We start from the raw sequence: 19,527 nt of genomic DNA on the forward strand, positions 1-19,527 counted from the left end.
AGGTTCGAGTGATACTAAAGACGTGTATTCTACCAGATAATAATAAGAGGAGCCGAGAGAGAGAAGGAGAAGGGCGGGTGCGATTCGGTGCTCGTAAAGCAACACATTCCAAGAACAGAAAACAATTCTATCTGTTCTTGTTCAGAGACATCGTGACACAAACTAGAGACCTTCAGAATTGAGACACAGAGATCATGCCATAAAAACTTATCAAACATCAAGTTAGGGTTAAGAACACAAGAATGGAAAAGATACGATATTGTTCTGGTCACCAACAACAATATGAAATGTTGTATTCATAAGGTTCTATCTGGCTAAATGTGTGTTATGTTGAATATCTTAATATCACAGAATTGTCAGACAAAGCCTTTACATACTCAAGCCTGTTTTATTACATCATGCAAAGCACGCTAGGTCATAAACTCACAAAACAGTCTGCTTTTGTCACATAACATATCCAAGTACAGCCTACTTTTACAAGAAGAGGTCATTTGACTGGCATTGCAATTGAGCCATCGGGGGTCATTGTTTTTGCGGTCGTGCATATGGTGATACAACAAATACAGTCTTTGTGCAACAACCTGAAAACAGTGTTCCTTACTATAGCTTCTAGATATCAAGAGTGTGTGAGGCTAAGACAACGATGTCTGAGTACAATATACATCAGATAATACATAGGTGTGAGACTTCTAAGGCTGATGTAATTTACATAATAGTCCAAAGGTTACAACCTCAATTCCAAAAAAGTTGGGACACTGTGTAAAATGTAAATAAAACCAGAATGCGATGATTTGCAAACCTCATAAACCCACGTTATTCACAATAGAACATAGAAAACATATCAAACGTTTAAACTGAGGAAATGTACCATTTTAAGGGAAAAATAAGGTCATTTTCAATTTGATGGCCGCAACACGTCTCAAAAAAGTTGTTACTAAAAAGAAACAGCTGGACGAACATTTTGCAACTAATTAGGTTAATTGGCAACAGATCAGTAACATGATTGGGTATAAAAAGAATATCTAAGAGAGGCAGTCTCTCAGAAGTAAAGATGGGATGGAATCTGGATGAAAGCATGCAGTATGTTGCTTTAAAACCTGTGTATACCTTTCAGCATTGATGTTGCCTTTCCAGATGTGCAAGCTGCCCATTCCATAGGCACTAACGCACCCTGTACCATCAGAGATGCAGTCTTTTGGACTGAGCGCTGATAAAAAGCAAGATGGTCCCTCTCCTCTTTAGTCCTCTTTAGATTAGAGGACGCAGTGTCCATGGTTTCCAAAAAGAATTTCAAAGTTTGATTTGTCTGACCACAGGACAGTTTTCCACTTCGCCTCAGTCCATTTTAAATGAGCTTTGGCTCAGAGAAGACGGCCGGCGTTTCTGGATCATGTTCACATATGGCTTCTTCTTTGCATGATAGAGCTTTAACTAGCATTTGTGGATGGCACGGCGAACTGTTCTGTTCTGGAGGTGTTTCTGAGCCCATGCATTGATTTCCATTACAGAATCATGCCTGTTTTTAATGCAGTGCTGCCCGAGGGCCCCAAAGATCACGGGCATGCAATATTGATTTTCAACCTTGTCTCCAGATTCTCGGAATCTTTTGATGATATTATGAACTGTAGATGATGGGATATTCATAGTCTTCACAATTTTATGTTGAGGAACATTATTCTGAAGTTGTTCCACAAATTGTACACAATTTTTCATAGTGCAATTGCAACCTCTGCCCATCTTTACTTTTGAGAGACTCTGCCTCTCTAAGAAACTCTTTTCATACCCAATCATGTTACAGACCTGTTGCCAATTAACCTAATTAGTTGCAAAATGTTCCTCCGGCTGTTTCTTTTTGCTAACACTTAATTTTCCAGCCTTTTGTTGCCCCGTCCCAACTTTTTTGAGATGTTGCTGCCATCAAATTCGATATTACCTTATTTTTTTCCTTTAAAATGGTACATTTCCTCAGTTTAAACATTTGATATGTTTTCTATGTTCTATTGTGAAGAACATATTGGGTTTATGATATTTGCAAAAAATTGCATTCTGTTTTTATTTACATTTTACCCAGCGTCCCAACTTTTTTGGAATTGGGGTTGTAGTTAAAAAGTCCAAAAAAAATCAACAGGGCATAATATAAAAGAAAAAGAAAAAACGAATAACTCATGCTAATTAAAAGAAAGAAGGCCTGTCTGATGGGTTTTCTTCAGTTTTATAACAATGCATGTTGCATGGTGGGAATTTGAATATAAAAAAGTAGGCTAGATGAAGTAGGTCAGCATCTGGAAGCACTCTGCTCAGAGTTATACAGTGAGACTTCTTATATCATTACCATGTAGCACTCCAAATACAAGAATGCATCCCGACACACTGACTACGTTTACATGGACAGCATTTATCTAATTACTGACCTTATTCTGAGTAAGACAATATTGTGATTAAGGTGTTTACATGAGTCGCTTTTAAAATATTCCTTTCATGTTCCCGTTTTACATGTTATAGAACATAGATCGATTAACGGCACACATCATTACGTTACCGCGCCACGCCGTCAGACATTGCCTCCTGAATTTCACGCATCAACATACAGTTGGTCTTCGTTATGTCACCGTATACAGTTTTGGGTGTTTTTATTTTTAATTTTTACGAATGCTTCAAGTGCAGTTAATTATTTGTCATGCTGTACGTGCAAATAGACGACTGCTTGAAGCCGTGGGCTGCGTCCCAAACTGCGTACTTACCGTCTATATAGTAGCTGAGATGCATGTATTTCTCCTACTATATAGTAGGTAAGTACGCGGTTTCGGACGCAGCCGTACTCTCGTTTGCCGTCAAACGGTTGAGCGCCGCCGTGTGTGATCATGTCGTCACAAAATGCGGTGAAAACTCCCACACGATGTTAATAGTGTGATTAAGGTGTGTACATGTCTGTAATGCACTTCCATAATGTGACTAAAACAGGAATACTCCACATGTCTTAATTCGATTTGTGTTTACTTCACGTATGACTTTAATCGGATTAAGGTAATAAAAAATTGCTGTTTACATGGTAGTTTCTTAATCAGAGTATTGTCTTAATCGGGTTAATATCGGATTATTGCTGTCCATGTAAACGTACTGAATGATTAGAAAACACACTCAAGAATCATCGATTGATTTGGTCATATCATTTAAACTGACCCAGTTGTCTAAAAGAAGTCGCAAAACGGATGCAATAAACTACAGGAAAAGGATTTTAAAATAATGGCATCCAAAGCATTGCACTGCATTTCAGCTGATTATCATCGACTGAGACCTGCATTGTGACACAGCAGTGTGAAACCAGTGGGATGCTGTTTAATAGCAATAGCAATGATTGCTCGCATAACACTGTGAATAAAAGACCTATTGAAAAAGATCCTGGGCTCCACATTAACAGTTAACTGAATTGCTCCGTCACCTTAAAAAAAAGGAGAACAACAATTACCGGATCTCAAACAACTGTTTTGTTGTTTTTTTTTGTTTTTTTTTTTTTACAAAAGACTACTGATTTTAAATGTTACCCTCTTTTTCTTCGTAGAAACAAATCTAAACAAATCCTCACAGATCCACAGACAACTTTATCTGCCGGAATGTTTGGAGTTATCTTTCAAAATGGAGACATCAATTATGCCACTTTAATACATTTAGTAATATAGATATTTAACATATTTATTCAAACAAGACGTTGCATTTATCTGGAAGTATAGATGGGGTGAATGCAGATAAATTGGGACAGTTTAACTTAGCAGACCAGATAATAAATGCTGCTAAGTGAAAGTGAAATCTTATGTTACTAAACCCTTACAGTGGATCCTGCTAGAAATAACATGTCTTAATTCATGGATTATTATATGAATTAAGTGAAGGGGTCATCATCAAACAAGAAGTTTATCTCAAAAAAACCTCAGGTACAAAAAATGATCTATGCTATGGGTAGTTTTTTTTCCCATAAGGTTATAAAACTGCTGTGACTAAGGTATTCCACATATTGTTGACATATGCAGTCCCTTATAAAACTATTGGAACAGAAAGGCCAATTCATTTGTTTGTGCTATACACCAAAGACATTTGGGTTTGAGATCAAAAGATGGATATGAGACGAGAGTTATAGATTTCAGCTTTTATTTCATGGTATTTACATCTAGATGTGTTAAAAACATAAAACATTTTGCATCAGACCACACAATTTTTAGGTGAACAAAACTATAGGAACAGATAAGGCTTGAAGTAATTTAAAGTAAATGATAGTTAATAAGCCTGCAACTCAATGACATGACCAAATTGTTGGTTTCTTCTTTGTGTTGCTTTTACAGGCTTTTAACGCAGCCTCTTTCAGTTGATGTTTGTTTTAAGGGGTTTCTCCCTTCAGTATCCTCTTCAGGAGGTGAAATGCCACTCAACTGGGTTAAGGTCTGGTGACTGACTTGGCCAGTCTAAACCCTTCCACTTTTACCCTTTGATAAAGTCCTTTGTTGTGTTGGCAGTGTGTATTGGATCACTGTCTTGCTGCATGATAAATTTCCTCCCAATTCATTTGGATGCATTTCTCTGTAAATTGGCAGATAAAATATACCTGTAGACTTCTGAATTCATTCTGCTGCTACCATCAAGAAAAAAGATTAGTGAGCCTGTTCCAGAAGCAACCATGTAAGCCCAATCCATGACACTACCTCCACCATGTTTCACAGATGAGCTTGTATGTTTTGGATCATGAGCAGATCCTATCGTTCTCCAAACTTTGGCCTTTCCATCATTTTGGTAGAGGTTAATCTTGGTTCCAGAACTTTTGTGACTCATTTCTGTATTTCTTTGCTAATTCAAATCTTGCTTTCCAGTTTTTACTACTGATGAGTGGTTTGTATCTTGTGGTATGACCTCTATATTTCTGCTCTCAAAGTCTTCTTCGAATAGTAAATTGTGATACCTTTACCACTGCCTTGTGGATGTTGTTGGTGATGTCACTGACTGTTGTTTTGGGATTTTTCTTCACAACTCTCACAATGTTTCTGTCATCAGCTTTTGTTTTTTTCTTTGGCCGACCCATTCAGTGTCTGTTGCTCAGTACACCAGTGGTTTCTTTCTTTTTCAGGACATTCCAAATTGTTGTACTGGCTATGCATAATGATTGTGCAATGTCTCTGATTCATTTTCCCTCTTTTCTCAGCTTCAAAATGGATTGCTATTCTCCCATAGACAGCTCTCGAATCATCATGTTGGCTTATCCTTTTTAACATCAAATGCACAGGTGAAATTGAAAGATAAAACCATAAGTAGATGTCCAGAGCTTTTTATTGTTTAAACAATCAATCTAACAGGACACACCTGGATGACAACAAACACCTGTCAGTCACATGTAGCAGCACGTCTCAAAAAAGTTGGGACGGTGGCAACAAAAGACTGGAAAAGTAAGTGTTAGTAAAAAGAAACAGCAGGGGGGTAACTGACAACAGGACAGTAACATGATTGGGTATAAAAAGAGTATCTTCGAGAGGCAGAGTCTTTCAGAAGTAAAGATGGGCAGAGGTTCACCAAAAACCGCTTTTGCAATTTGTGGAACAGTTTCAAAATAATGTTCTTCAACATAAAATTGTGAAGACTATGAATATCTCATCATCTACAGTACATAATATCATCAAAAGATTCTGAGAATCTGGAGAAATCTCTGTGCGCATGGGACAAGGGTGAAAATCAATATTGCATGCCCGTGATCTTCAGGCCCTCGGGTGGCACTGCATTAAAAACAGGCATGATTCTGTAATAGAAATCACTGCATAGGCTCAGAAACACCTCCAGAACTCATTGTCTGTGAACACAGTTCGCCAAGCCATCCATAAATGCTGCTTAAAGCTCTATCATGTAAAGAAGAAGCTATATGTGAACATGATCCAGAAACGCCGCCGTCTTCTCTGAGCCAAAGCTCATTTAAAATGGACTGAGGCGAAGTGGAAAACTGTCCTGTGGTCAGACGAATTGAAATTTGAAATTCTTTTTGGAAACCATGGACACTGCATCCTCTAAATTAAAGAGGACTAAAGAGGAGAGGGACCATCCGGCTTTTTATCAGCGATCAGTTCAAAAGACTGCATCCCTGATGGTACGGGGGTGCGTTAGCGCCTATGGAATGGGCAGCTTGCACATCTGGAAAGGCAACATCAATGCTGAAAGGTATACACAGGTTTTAAAGCAACATACTGCATGCTTTCATCCAGATTCCATCCCATCTTTACTTCTGAGAGACTGCCTCTCTTAGATATTCTTTTTATACCCAATCATGTTACTGATCTGTTGCCAATTAACCTAATTAGTTGCAAAATGTTCGTCCAGCTGTTTCTTTTTAGTAACAACTTTTTTGAGACGTGTTGCGGCCATCAAATTCAAAATTACCTTATTTTTTTTCTTAAAATGGTAACTTTCCCCAGTTTAAACATTTGATATGTTTTTTATGTTCTATTGTGAATAACATGTGGGTTTATGAGATTTGCAAATCATTGCATTCTGTTTTTATTTACATATTACACAGCATCTCATTTTTTTTGGAATTGGGGTTATAGTATTTAGTATTTTATTATATTGCATAGTATTGCACTGTATTTTATTGTATTGCATTGCAACCTATTGTATTTCACTGTATTTTATTGTATCATATCACATTATACTGTATTTTATTGTATTGCAATGCATCCTACTGTATTGTATCGTATTGCACTGTATTATATTGTATCATATTACACTGCATTTTATTGTATTGTATTGCACTGTATTTTATTGTATCACATTATACTGTATTTTATTGTATTGCAATGCATCCTACTGTATTGTATCGTATTGCACTGTATTATATTGTATCATATTACACTGCATTTTATTGTATTGTATTGCACTGTATTTTATTGTATCGTATCGCACTGAATTTTATCACATCGTATTGCACCATATTTTGTCGTATCATATTGCACTGTATTTTATTGTATCGTATTGCACCGTATTTTATTGTATCATATCGTATTGCATCGTATTGTATTGTGTCATATTGCACTGTATTTTATTGTATCGTATTGCACTGTATTTTACTGTATCATATCACACTATTTTATTGTACTGTATTGCACTGTATTTTATTGTATCGTATTGCACTGTATTTGACTATTGTATTGCACTGTATCATACTGCATCGCATTGTACTGCATCGTATTGCACTGTATTTTATTGTATCGTATTGCACTGTATTTGACTATTGTATCATACTGCATTGTATCATACTGCATCGCATTGTACTGCATCGTATTGCACTGTATTTTATTGTACTGTATTGCACCGTATTTTACTGTATCGCATCGCACTGTATTTTATTGTACGTATTGCACTGTATTGTATCATACTGCATCACACTGCACTGTATTGTATTGTAATGAATTGTACCCTGTACTTGGCAAATAAAAAAAAAATCTGATTTTTAAGTTAGTGAACACCTTGAGGATTTCAGAAATGTGTTGAGGGTATTAGTTTTATTTATGGAAAGAAAGCTTAGACAAGATGCGACTTTACAAACTGTCCTGTCCCAGTGTATCAGAATTCACCTGGGTTTCTGTGTGAACCCATACGGTGATGTTTAAACAGCTGTAAACCTAGTCTCTCTCACACAGCTGGTAAAATAGTAGCCAGCTACACCTGAAATAGCACACATTTCTAACAAACATGTCAAAAACGTTCACATGTGAGTAGTCCATCTACTGTTTGACTGGGTCTTAAATAAAACCCTATTTCATACACCACCAAGAAAAAGCTGCGTAGGCTACAGTACATACACTGGAGAAAAAGAAAAAAAAAGAAAAGAAAAGATTAAACGCTTCCGCTTGTGTCACGTGACTCACTCTGACTCAAACAGCTGTTTCCCCATAATCCTAAAAACATATCAATCAATCAGTCAATCAATCACCCGCTCTCTGCTGTTGACTCGAATTAGTTCAGGAAATGATGTAGACTAGAAAAAAATAACCCGACTACACAATTACTTAAGCTGTACTAAAGATAACTAGGCATGCATTTCTTTTCCCAGTATCATGATAAAGCTACAATTCGATGAAATGCAGAAAGAAAGAAAGAAAGAAAGCCCCATTAAACACACAGTGGGTAGGTGTGGGCTGTAGCCTGCTTACAGGCCTGTGTGAAATATCTCAGGCAGAACAAAAAAAAATCTAAACAAAGCATGATTCATTCATGAATCTCTTTTATTTCAAACAAATAACAATAATAATAATAATAAACAGCCAGTAGTAGCCTATAAGGTTAATAAAACGCTTTGTCACACATTACCTCTCGCTTGCAGGCCAGCTCGGTAACCCTGATTCATCAAGCCATTCCATCCTGTTCCACCCGCAGCCCTGAGTGTCCCTTTCTCCTACATTTTTATTGCGATCCTTCAGATCCACAGAAAAACAAAAAAGGATTCGTGCTTCTTCTTTGTTTGTTTTTTTTTAATGCCGCAACGCGAAGTGCTCCATCACTGCATTGTGTTTGAGCAGAGAGAGAGAGAGAGGATGCTGAGCGCCGTTATCTCGCGCGACCCTCCTCTCAGCTCGCGCCCTCTCTCGCGCGGTTTACAGAACGGGTGTCCTACATTTATTTACACGTGCACCACTGAACATTCTGGATGTGGGTCGTGTGTCTGTGTGACCCAATTAAAACGTGGCAAGGGGATCCCCTGGTCATGCGTCACATTTGTACAAACTTTATTACTTCTTTTCTTTTCTCTATTTATTTATTTATTTATTTATTCGCCTACAAGTCAAGTGTCAAATGGGTTTAAATTGTCATTCCTCTATACAGCTTGTATACATTGGAACCAAATGTCGTTCTTCCAGGACCAACACATAACACTATGCAAGACTACATTAAGTGCAAATGCACACCAGTGTGAGGACAAAACTCTACACAGGACAATAAATCCACTGTAAATTGTAAACGTTTTGGTAGTGTAGCAGCAATAAGTATACTGTATGTTATATCTATTACAGAGTGTTCAAAAACAAACATCTTAACACTTACGTACATGACACTACAACAATCTAATACTTTAGTTGAAATGTTATAACATCACAATTCAGAGCAAGAATAGCCTTGTTTATGACCACAATCACTTTGTTAGACTTCAAGAAGATTAATCAATAGCAGAATGCAACGAGACACTACAATGATAATCGATAACACGGTGAAAAATCTTATGATATACATTTCATCTTCAGTAAGCGCTTTAGGCTCGCACTGGATCCGGAGTCGATCCTGGCTGTAGGAAGGAACAACAGAACCAATACAAATACCACAGAGGTTGTCGTAAGTGCCAGTATCAATGCAAACCCTAGTCACAAACCAACAATAAATATGAATGATACCTGCATGTACGTACACTTCAATTATGTGAAGAAAAAAAAAATATGAATCCATCAGATAACGGGTGCTTCTCAGTACTCTATAACACAAGTAAGAGCATATAGTTCTATGTGTTACATACTGTAGATGTGTACAATGCATATCAGACATTAATTTAATAACATTGCTGTAGCCTATACAAATAACTGTTTATTTCAGAAAGTATAGAAAACATGTAGAACATATAGGAATATACATACAGTACTGTGCAAAAGTCTTAGGCACACTATTTTTATTTTCTTTGGTACAAATTTTGCACAAAGATCTTTATTTTCTGACTCCTGCAGAGGAGTCAGTACAAAAATTGAGACCTTTTCGATTTCCAAACATTACTTTTCCAACCAAAATTACACATCGCAGAATTTTTTTTCACAAGATTCATATTATGTATCAGACCACTTTTCAAACAAAATAACAATGAAGGCTGCTGGGTTTTGCTTGCAAAAAAATGTAATAAAATGACAGTGAAAGTCTTCCTAGAAGAACTGTGGCAGAATCTCCAAGATGCTGAGTAAAACTTAATAATTTCCTTACAAAACTGCACAAACTGTAGCAGAGACTTCTATTTATGTTTTTAAAAAAATAGCAACGTCGCACAAAATATTGACTTTGTTTACTTTTTTTTTTATTTTCATGTAGAAGCATTTAATTTCATTATTTTTGCTTTACAGCACTTCTTGCAAGTGCCTAAGACTTTTGCACAGTACTGTACATACAGTATCTCACAAAAATGAGTACACCCCTCACATGTTTGTAAATATTTGATTATATCTTTTCATGTGACAACACTGAAGAAATGACACTTTGCTACAATGTAAAGTAGTGAGTGTACAGCTTGTGTAACAGTATAAATTTGCTGTCCCCTCAAAATAACTCAACACACAGCCATTAATGTCTAAACCGCTTGCAGCAAAAGTGAGTACACCCCTAAGTGAAAATGTCCAAATTGTGCCGAATTAGCCATTTTCCCTCCCCGGTGTCATGTGACTTGTTAGTGTTACAAGGTCTCAGGTGTGAATGGGGAGCAGGTGTGTTATATTTGGTGTCATCGCTCTCACACTCCCTCATACTGGTCACTGGAAGTTCAACAAGGCACCCCATGGCGAAGAACTCTCTGAAGATCTGAAAAAAAGAATTGTTGCTCTACATAAAAATGGCCTAGGCTATAAGAAGATGCCAAGACCCTGACACTGAGCTGCAGCACAGTGGCTAAGACCATACAGCGGTTTAACAGGACAGGTTCCACCCAGAACAGGCCTCGTCATGGTCGACCAAAGAAGTTGAGTGCACGTGCTCAGCGTCATATCCAGAGGTTGTCTTTGGGAAATAGACGTATGAGTGCTGCCAGCACTGATGCAGAGGTTGAAGGGGTGGAGGGTCAACCTGTCAGTGCTCAGACCATACGCCGCACGCTGCATAGTCTGCATGGCTGTCGTCCCAGAAGGAAGCCTCTTCTAAAGATGATGCACAAGAAAGCCCGCAAACAGTTTGCTGAAGACAAGCAGACTAAGGACATGGATTACTGTGGTCTGATGAGACCAAGATAAACTTATTTGGTTCAGATGGTGTCAAGCGTGTGTGGCTTCAACCAGGTGAGGAGTACAAAGACAAGTGTGTCTTGCCTACAGTCAAGCATGGTGGTGGGAATGTCATGGTCTGGGGCTGCATGAGTGCTGCCGGCACTGGGGAACTACAGTTCATTGAGGGAACCATGAATGCCAACATGTACTGTGACATACTGAAGCAGAGCATGATCCCCTCCCTTCGGAGACTGGGCCGCAGGGCAGTATTCCAGATGGATAACGACCCCAAACACACCTCCAAGACGACCACTGCCTTGCTAAAGAAGCTGAGGGTGAAGGTGATGGACTGGCTAAGCATGTCTCCAGACCTAAACCCTATTGAGCATCTGTGGGGCATCCTCAAACGGAAGGTGGAGGAGCACAAGGTCTCTAACATCCACCAGCTCCATGATGTCGTCATGGAGGAGTGTAAGAGGACTCCAGTGGCAACCTGTGAAGCTCTGGTGAACTCCATGCCCAAGAGGGTTAAGGCAGTGCTGGAAAATAATGGTGGCCACACAAAATATTGACACTTTGGGCCCAATTTGGACATTTTCACTTAGGGGTGTACTCACTTTTGTTGCCAGCGGTTTAGACATTAATGGCTGTGTGTTGAGCTATTTTGAGGGGACAGCAAATTTACACTGTTACACAAGCTGTACACTCACTACTTTACATTGTAGCAAAGTGTCATTTCTTCAGTGTTGTCACATGAAAAGATATAATCAAATATTTACAAAAATGTGAGGGGTGTACTCACTTTTGTGAGATACTGTACGTACAAAAGTGCCAGAAAGGAGCCCAAACAAAGCTCATGTGTTTTTATGAAATGCCACACGTGGTCCAGGACGTGGAGGACGTGTTTCGCTCCCATCTGAAATGACCCAGATAGCTGGAGTATGGTTGCTGCTCTCCATGACCACTTTGATCTGCTCAGATCTGGCCAGCTCCTCCAGCTCAGGGCTCGTTTCTGGGCACCAGTCTGCCATGAACTTATCCCTCGACTCCAAGAAGTTTATCTCCATCTCCTCCGGCTGCTTGCCAAACAGCCAGTCTGATGGAAGAGACAGGTGGCTGATTATTAATATAAGTACTCTGAGTGCTAATTCAGAGCAAGAATAGCCCTGTTTATGGCCACAATTAATTTGTTGAACTAATCAAGAAGATTAAATCAATATCAGAATGCAACGAGAAACTACAATGATTATTGAGAACACAGTGAAAAATCTTTAGGCTCGCACTGGACCCGGAGCTTATCCTGGCTGTAGGGAGAACCAACAGAACCAATACAAATACCACAGAGGTTGTAGTAAGTGCCAGTGTCAATGCAAACCCTAGTCACAAACTAACAATAAATATGAATGATACCTGCATGTACGTACACTTCAATTATGTGAAAAAAAATATGAATACATCAGATAACGGGTGCTTCTCAATACTCAAATTGATTCCTTCCTTGTTTCCTCGCTCCTCTGTCCGCCAGCACTTGACCCGGCAACTGACTGAAGTCAACCATCTTGAAGGACATATCAATTCTCTAATTGCACCGCGAGGAGGAGAGGAACGAGGAACGAGGAGTGAGGAATCTTCCAGAGGAGCCAGGAGCGAGTATCCTATAGCGACTATCCTATTGCATCCTTCCCTCACATCCTAAAGGGGCGGAGCTAAGACTCAAGGAAAGGAAACGAGTACGTACAAATAAGAAATGAGAAGCACCCAACGTGTTCTAAAACAAATACAGATACAAATAGTAGGCGCGCTACTCATTTTTTAGAACGCTTGCCAGAAAGGTTCACAGGGCATCTATGGCTGAGACTAGAGATCAGGACTGGGATCTCATGGCACACAAGAAAAAAGTCACAAAAGAGAGAGGTATTTCATTTCTTGAGAGGGTGAATGAGCGCACAGATATGAAGCTTGTGGGACAAACAAAGACCACATTGATGCATTTATAGCATTTTTTTATGACATGGTGACAGTGTTGCCATTTCTACTAATTTTCCAGCATTTCCCAGCATTTCCAGGGGCATCACTGTTGGATTCATGTTTAATACAAATTCCAGGTTAGGCCACACCCACTTTTGGTTTAAATACAGATACAGAAATGAATATTTGAAGCACTAATCAGATACAGATTATTATATATTATATATTGTGTAACACTGATAGCACAATCTTTCAAATAAAAGTGCCAGAAATAATGGTTCTTTGGACCATTGCCATTGAAGAATCATTTTTACTGATTTTTATGATTTTCAGCCACTCTTTGTTGGCACAATAAACTGAATCATCACCAGGACCTTCAACATAATCATAACATTTATGGTGGATCTTTTTCATTTCTCTGTGGCACCAACAGAAATGATCAAATAGTAATTAATTAAAAGGTTCTATAGGAAACCTAAAATAGTTCTTCTATGACATTAGGCCAAAGAACCATTCTTTTTGGCACCGTTATTTTTAAGAATGCATAAATGACAGCACAATGAATACAACTTTAAAGACAAATTAGCAATCAGCAAAAACAACAGCAACAAAAAAACCTCATGTTACCTGCTAAATCATGGAGTAGGTCTTTGATGAGGTGACCGATGATGGCGTAGAGGGTCATGACTATGACAATGGTGGCCAGGACCATATAAAACACATGGATGGGCATATGGATGGCATCTCGAGCTGGTGGGATGTAATTCTTAAAAAATACCTCATCCTCGCTTGGAGGCTTGAGATCTAAAGGTTCAAGAGGTCCTGCCATGGTGTCGAACGAGGGTGTGGAGATCAGAGTGACCTCTACAGACCACTGTTCCTTCACAGCATTGAAGTGTTCTGCTAATATATGAACAGAACTGTTTGCATATTTTACAATTAAGCTAAAGAGGGCATTAGATGACTACTTAGGAAAACAAGCGTATAGTAATTGGATTTTTTTTTTTTTTTACATAACCAACATACAGATCAACTGGAACTGTAGTATAGTACATACCTCATGAATGAAATACAGTCCCCTTATGATGCCATCTGTCTCGGATAAACAGCACAGTAAGGACCCTCTCTTCTTCATTAGCTTTGTTTCATTTTTCTTTAGTTTAGATCTTTATATAAATAAGAAAAAAGAGCCTGATATGGCTCAGTGTTTATACAGCACTGCTTATACTGTACCATATCCACTGTTGAAATTGGCTGAGACTCTCAATGTCAAAGGTATAATCCTTCAGCAGATATGGATTAGCACCTTAGACACCCAGATTATAGTCTGAAATGCCTAGCCAACAGAACCATTACACTAAGCATGTTACTGATATTTCAACATTGATATTAGGTATTTAGTTTGGTATTAAGTGCTTCAACAGCTGGTATCATTCAGTATAAAATAGCTTTTTTCATCTTGTCATAAAATTCCCAATCATAACAAATACTGTTGAAACCAGGGATTATAGCAAAAGTTTTTTTTAATGTCATCTAATTTTTAAAAGAAGGATGTGATATAACAAGCCTAAAATGCAAATCTGTTTCCAGGTTATCTTATATTAGTCAGCAGGCTAGCAATACCAGTGAAGATTATAAACACAAAAAAGACTAACAGTCTTATCAGAACTCCTGTCGGGTTAGCTCATGTTAGGTAACTAGCTAAAATTATCAGGGGACATGATTAATATATATGAATATGACTTATTCTAGTAAAATAGCTAATATTAACATTTGTTATGTCAAATCCAAATAAAAATCCTGTCAGGTTAGATAATGTTAGCTATCCAGCTAGGACTAGCAGTAAAGATTATTGACATTTAAGAATATGAATGAAAATAACTGCATTAATCTGCCACGGTTAGCTTATTTCTGTAAACTAGCCAGTATTAACAATCCAATCAAAATAAAAATCATGTCAGGTTATCAAATGTTGCCTATCCAGCTAGGACTAGCAGTAAAGATTATTGACATTTAAGAATATGAATTAAAATAATTGTATTCATCTGCCAGGGTTAGCTTATGCCCATAAACTAGCTAGCATTAACAATCCAATCCAAATAAAAATCCTGTCAGTTTAGATAATGTTAGCTAGGACTGGTAGTAAAGGTTGTGATCATTAAAATTTCCAAACATTTTACCACTCTGTCAGGTTAGCTTATTTTAGTAAGTTATCTTAACAGAGAAGACAATGAACATTTATGACAAATCCAAATAGAAATTCTCGGATGTTAGCAGTGAAGGTTATGAACATTAATGAATATGACTTAAAATCATTTTATTAATTTGCCAGGTTACTTTATTCTAGTACGCTAGCTAGTATTAGAAATGAAGATAATGAACATTTACGCATATGACAAATCCAAATAGAAATTTTGTCAGCCTAGATAATGCTAACTCTTCAGCTAGCATTAGCACAGAAGGTTATGAATGTGTCCTATCCCTAGCCTTTCCTGCCAGAAAACCTGTCATGTCAGCTGTCATGTTAGCCTGCTAGATAGCACTATTACAATACATGCATATATACATGCACATATGGAAAGATCCACCCAAAATGCATATATGAACTCAAATACATTGTTATGCATTCGGCAGAGAAGACAAACCTTACTGTAGGCTAAATGTCAGCAAAGCAAGGTAAGAATACAAAAAATAACCATTTGAAATCTCTCACAATTTACACATTTGATCTAAGGATGTCAGTTTCATGCATTTTCAGAGACAAATAAAATCTGTGCTACTTATCCAGCTTTAATTACCACTGGCAACCTTACCTGACCCCGACTGTAAAACTGTAAGCTGTAAATGGCTGTTCAGGGCATTAGTATTGGATAAAGAGGTAATTCAGACACAACAAGATGAGTCAGAGTATTTGTTTACTGAGGAACCTTATCAAGCAACTGTTACATAGATAATCATTTTCACATTTAGACGTGACAGTTCATGACGTAAAGCTAGAACATTTGCTCGGTAGAGTGCTACAAATTATAACACTAATCCAGAGAATTACACGGTTTGTAAACTTTTGGTTTATTCTCATTGTTAGAACTTTCACAGAGTTTCACAGAACAGTTTTTTAGAACTGAAGAATGGAAGTTTGCAGATTAAAAACATTATTCCAGATCATTTCGAATGAATTACATGTACTATATCACGTTGTGATGATTATTTGCCCTGGACAATAGAAACGTCAAGTGTATCTTGCTTTCTGGAACAACAGTTAGAGCAGGATTTCAATTTAAAAAGTATAATAAAAAGGACATTGTATATTGCCTAACTGTAGATTGGCTTGTTGTACAGGGTCAAGTCTTAACATGCCTTAGTCGCATATCCATATATGTGAGAAAGACTGTCTGGCTTTCCAAAGAAATCAAATGCAAAAATGCTACTTATTGCACCTTTAAAATGTTTAAGATATAAAATGTATTCAAATCAGGGGGAATAAGGAAAGAACATGTTTGGATTTCATTTACTAAAATTCATAGTGATGTAATTAATGGTACTGTAATTGTTATTCCATGACTAGGGCAAGATCTTTTTTTTAAAATTCAGAATGGCCACCATTTTGGTTTTGTAGATGTGGAACCTCCCTGGAACCCTGGGAGTAAACTGACTCGCTATGCTCCAGCCTACATTTCTTCACTCATCCTCCTTCCTTCTTCTGATTCATTGTCTGGTCTTCCTCCGCAGTGTCCATTTGCGTCCACTACTTTAGCTTTAAGATCAAAGGCCCAGTCTAGATTAAAAAAAAGAAATAAAAAGGGAAATTATGATGATGTCAAAAACCATTAGGCATAAGAAGGTCTCCACACATTTAGGTAAGCGTGTCTAGGTCGTAACACATGATACACTTTTGACACAAGATTGATACAGAATGACTGAGACACAGAGTAGACATGTGAGCTAAATTCACAGGGGCTGCCACTTCACGACAACATGAGGCAACATGTGATGAGGACATGTGACATTGAACAACCTGCCAAGATGTGCACTAGATCGAAAAATGAGATAGCTGACTATGGTGTAGGTGGCCATTACCAGCACAACCTTCACCAGCACATACACAACACAGCAGGGGATAGCAACGGAGTCAAGCAACAGGATTTTGTAATTTTCAAAAGTACATTGTATCTCCATTTTGGTCCTGGAGAACGTGGCAAGAGATAGGACTCATGCCTGTGATGTTCTGTACCAGCTCTTCTCCTGTGCTAGGTGTGAGAGCCATTGCTTTCTTTGTCCCAAGCTAATTGTAAATGTAGAAGTGACAAATAAAAGAAAAGAGCGGGAGTCAGACTTTGGAAAATCTTTTTTTCTTTTCTTTATTTAGGCGTTAAGAGAGAGAAGAGAAAAATCCAACTATCCCAAAACCAAGAGAAAACACAGGGAGGTGAGAATATCTTGTTAAGTTTTATATCTCCGGCATAGTATTTCTTGTTATACAAATTGATTATAAAGCATTTGAGATGTTCTTCTCACAACTATGAAACGTTAAAATCTCAAACTTAGTTCTCGATGAAGGAAATGGATCCAGCCATCCATCCATTTTCCATGCAACTTATCCTACAGAGGGTCGTGTGGGAGCCTGAAGCATATCCCAGGGAATTCGGGGCACAAGGAGGGGGACACCCTGAACGGCGTGCCAACCCATTGGAGGCCACAATCACATACACACATTCACACACAACGGACAATTTGGAAATGCCACTCAGCCTACAATGAATGTCTTTGGACTGGAGGAGGAAACCAGAGGCCCTGGAGGAAACCCCCAAAGCACAGGGAGAACATGCAAACTCCGCACACACACAGGGCAGCGATGGGATTTGAAACACCAACTCTGGAGGTGAACGTGCTAACCACAAAGCCACTAAGCCAAGGATGTACGATAAAAATACATCCTTAACTACGCCTTAAGTACAAGATGTAACGATGGCTGTGGACCAGAACCAAGACACCAATTTGAGAGTTGAATTCTGAAACAACTGAGGACTGAATGAGCAGAATGGTGGCAAAATCAGAAAAAAAATGTAGATTGGAGGGAAGTAAATTAACGGAGATCAAAAGAAAGTATGGAAAGATATTTTCTGGATATATTTACTGTATCAGAAAGGCATCCAGAAAGACAAAAATTCTAGAGAACATATTTTAAGGAAACTACAACAAAGTTTGCATCTTTACCTTAACGCAATACCGTCACACTTCCAATTATGCTGAAGTTGTTCAAATGCTTGTATGTTCCTCTGTAAAGTTATCTAACCCATCCAATCTAAAGCCTGATTCTAGGCTGCTATTGTGGAGAGACCTAGTTTTCAGTCGTCATCCACTCTCATTATCGCGCTCATAATATAAGTCCACTCCATCACAATTATAACAATGTTAAACACTAAGACCACGATCATAGCTGGGTGCAACATGTCTGCTGAGAATGGAAGCACCAGAAAAGGTTCCAACAGGTCTTCGTGAGCAGTCCAGCAACGTCTGATGAATTTGTTTAGCCTCTTCAGTCTATCATGCGATAATCCTGGCTGCATGGGTGCAACGTCATAAGCTGCTAGAAAAGTAATCTGTTTCATAAGGGTACCATTTTTACACCTTGAGTAGCAATTCTGACCCCCTAACCTCTAACATCCACATAACTTCCACTAAGGCTGTTGTCATGCCTGTCATGCATTCCTTGAATATTACAAGTGCTTATACTGTGGCACTGTTGAATTCTTGAATCTGATTGGTAAGAAGGTGTTGATTAATTTTCTATAACAGCAGCTCTGAGAGTAGTGCCATCTGTAATTCACGCCACAGGTTTACTGTATATTAATGCGCTCGTTCGAATACGTTATCATTTCCATAGTAAAGACTTATGCACAGCGATTTGTAGATTTGATGATCCACAGTAGGGATGAGCGATATGGACTTAAAACTATATCACGATATTTTCTGGTATTTATTGCGATAACAATATCAGTGACGACATAAATATAGTACCATTCACCACTGTTTTTGGCTCCAAGTGACAGCTGCATGCATTCTTGAGAGCCTCAGAAACACAAACATTGATCTAAAAGTAAAACTGATTTTTTGTAACCAAACCAATTCCAGATTGTAGAGGTATCTCCTTGTTTAGCGATAAACTCCTCCTCAGCTTCACGTCTGCCTTCCACTGTACTTGTTTTCGCTCTGCACGTGAACTGCGAATGGGTCGCATACCATCGCACACAGAAATACGTCATCAACTAGGCTTTATCGTTATTATCACCTGGACTAATTCTTATTGTGGGGAGGATTTCTACCAATATATCGCAAACGAAAAGATTTTGCCCATCCCTAATCCACATAATCCAAGTTTAATAATAAACCGATTAAAACTTTTGTTATTTAACAAAGAAAAACATCTAACCATTGATAGGTTGAAGTTCTCTGTAAGGACATATTTATTTAACATTTTTCGGAAGGAGTCTCCAGAGCTTTTGTAAAAAAAAAATCTGAGTTAAAGCTGTAACTGATAAAGTTCATTTGTCTTATTATTTTCAAGAGAGAGAGAGAGATGGAAATAATAGGT

General features: G+C 38.1%; 1 protein-coding gene across 1 annotated transcript in view; it reads right to left on the bottom strand.

Moving 5' to 3' along the window:
• LOC128623843 (myomegalin) overlaps positions 1 to 8,914 on the bottom strand; it is an 84,270-nt gene extending 75,356 nt beyond the window's left edge. The window contains exon 1 of the mRNA XM_053650972.1: positions 8,335 to 8,914. Within this exon, the coding sequence (XP_053506947.1) occupies positions 8,335 to 8,384 (50 nt within the window). The 5' untranslated portion in view covers positions 8,385 to 8,914. The remainder of the gene's footprint in view (positions 1 to 8,334) is intronic.
• Positions 8,915 to 19,527: the final 10,613 nt, after the last annotated feature.

This window comes from Ictalurus furcatus, chromosome 20, assembly GCF_023375685.1.
Source record: "Ictalurus furcatus strain D&B chromosome 20, Billie_1.0, whole genome shotgun sequence".
Classification (NCBI taxonomy): domain Eukaryota; kingdom Metazoa; phylum Chordata; class Actinopteri; order Siluriformes; family Ictaluridae; genus Ictalurus; species Ictalurus furcatus.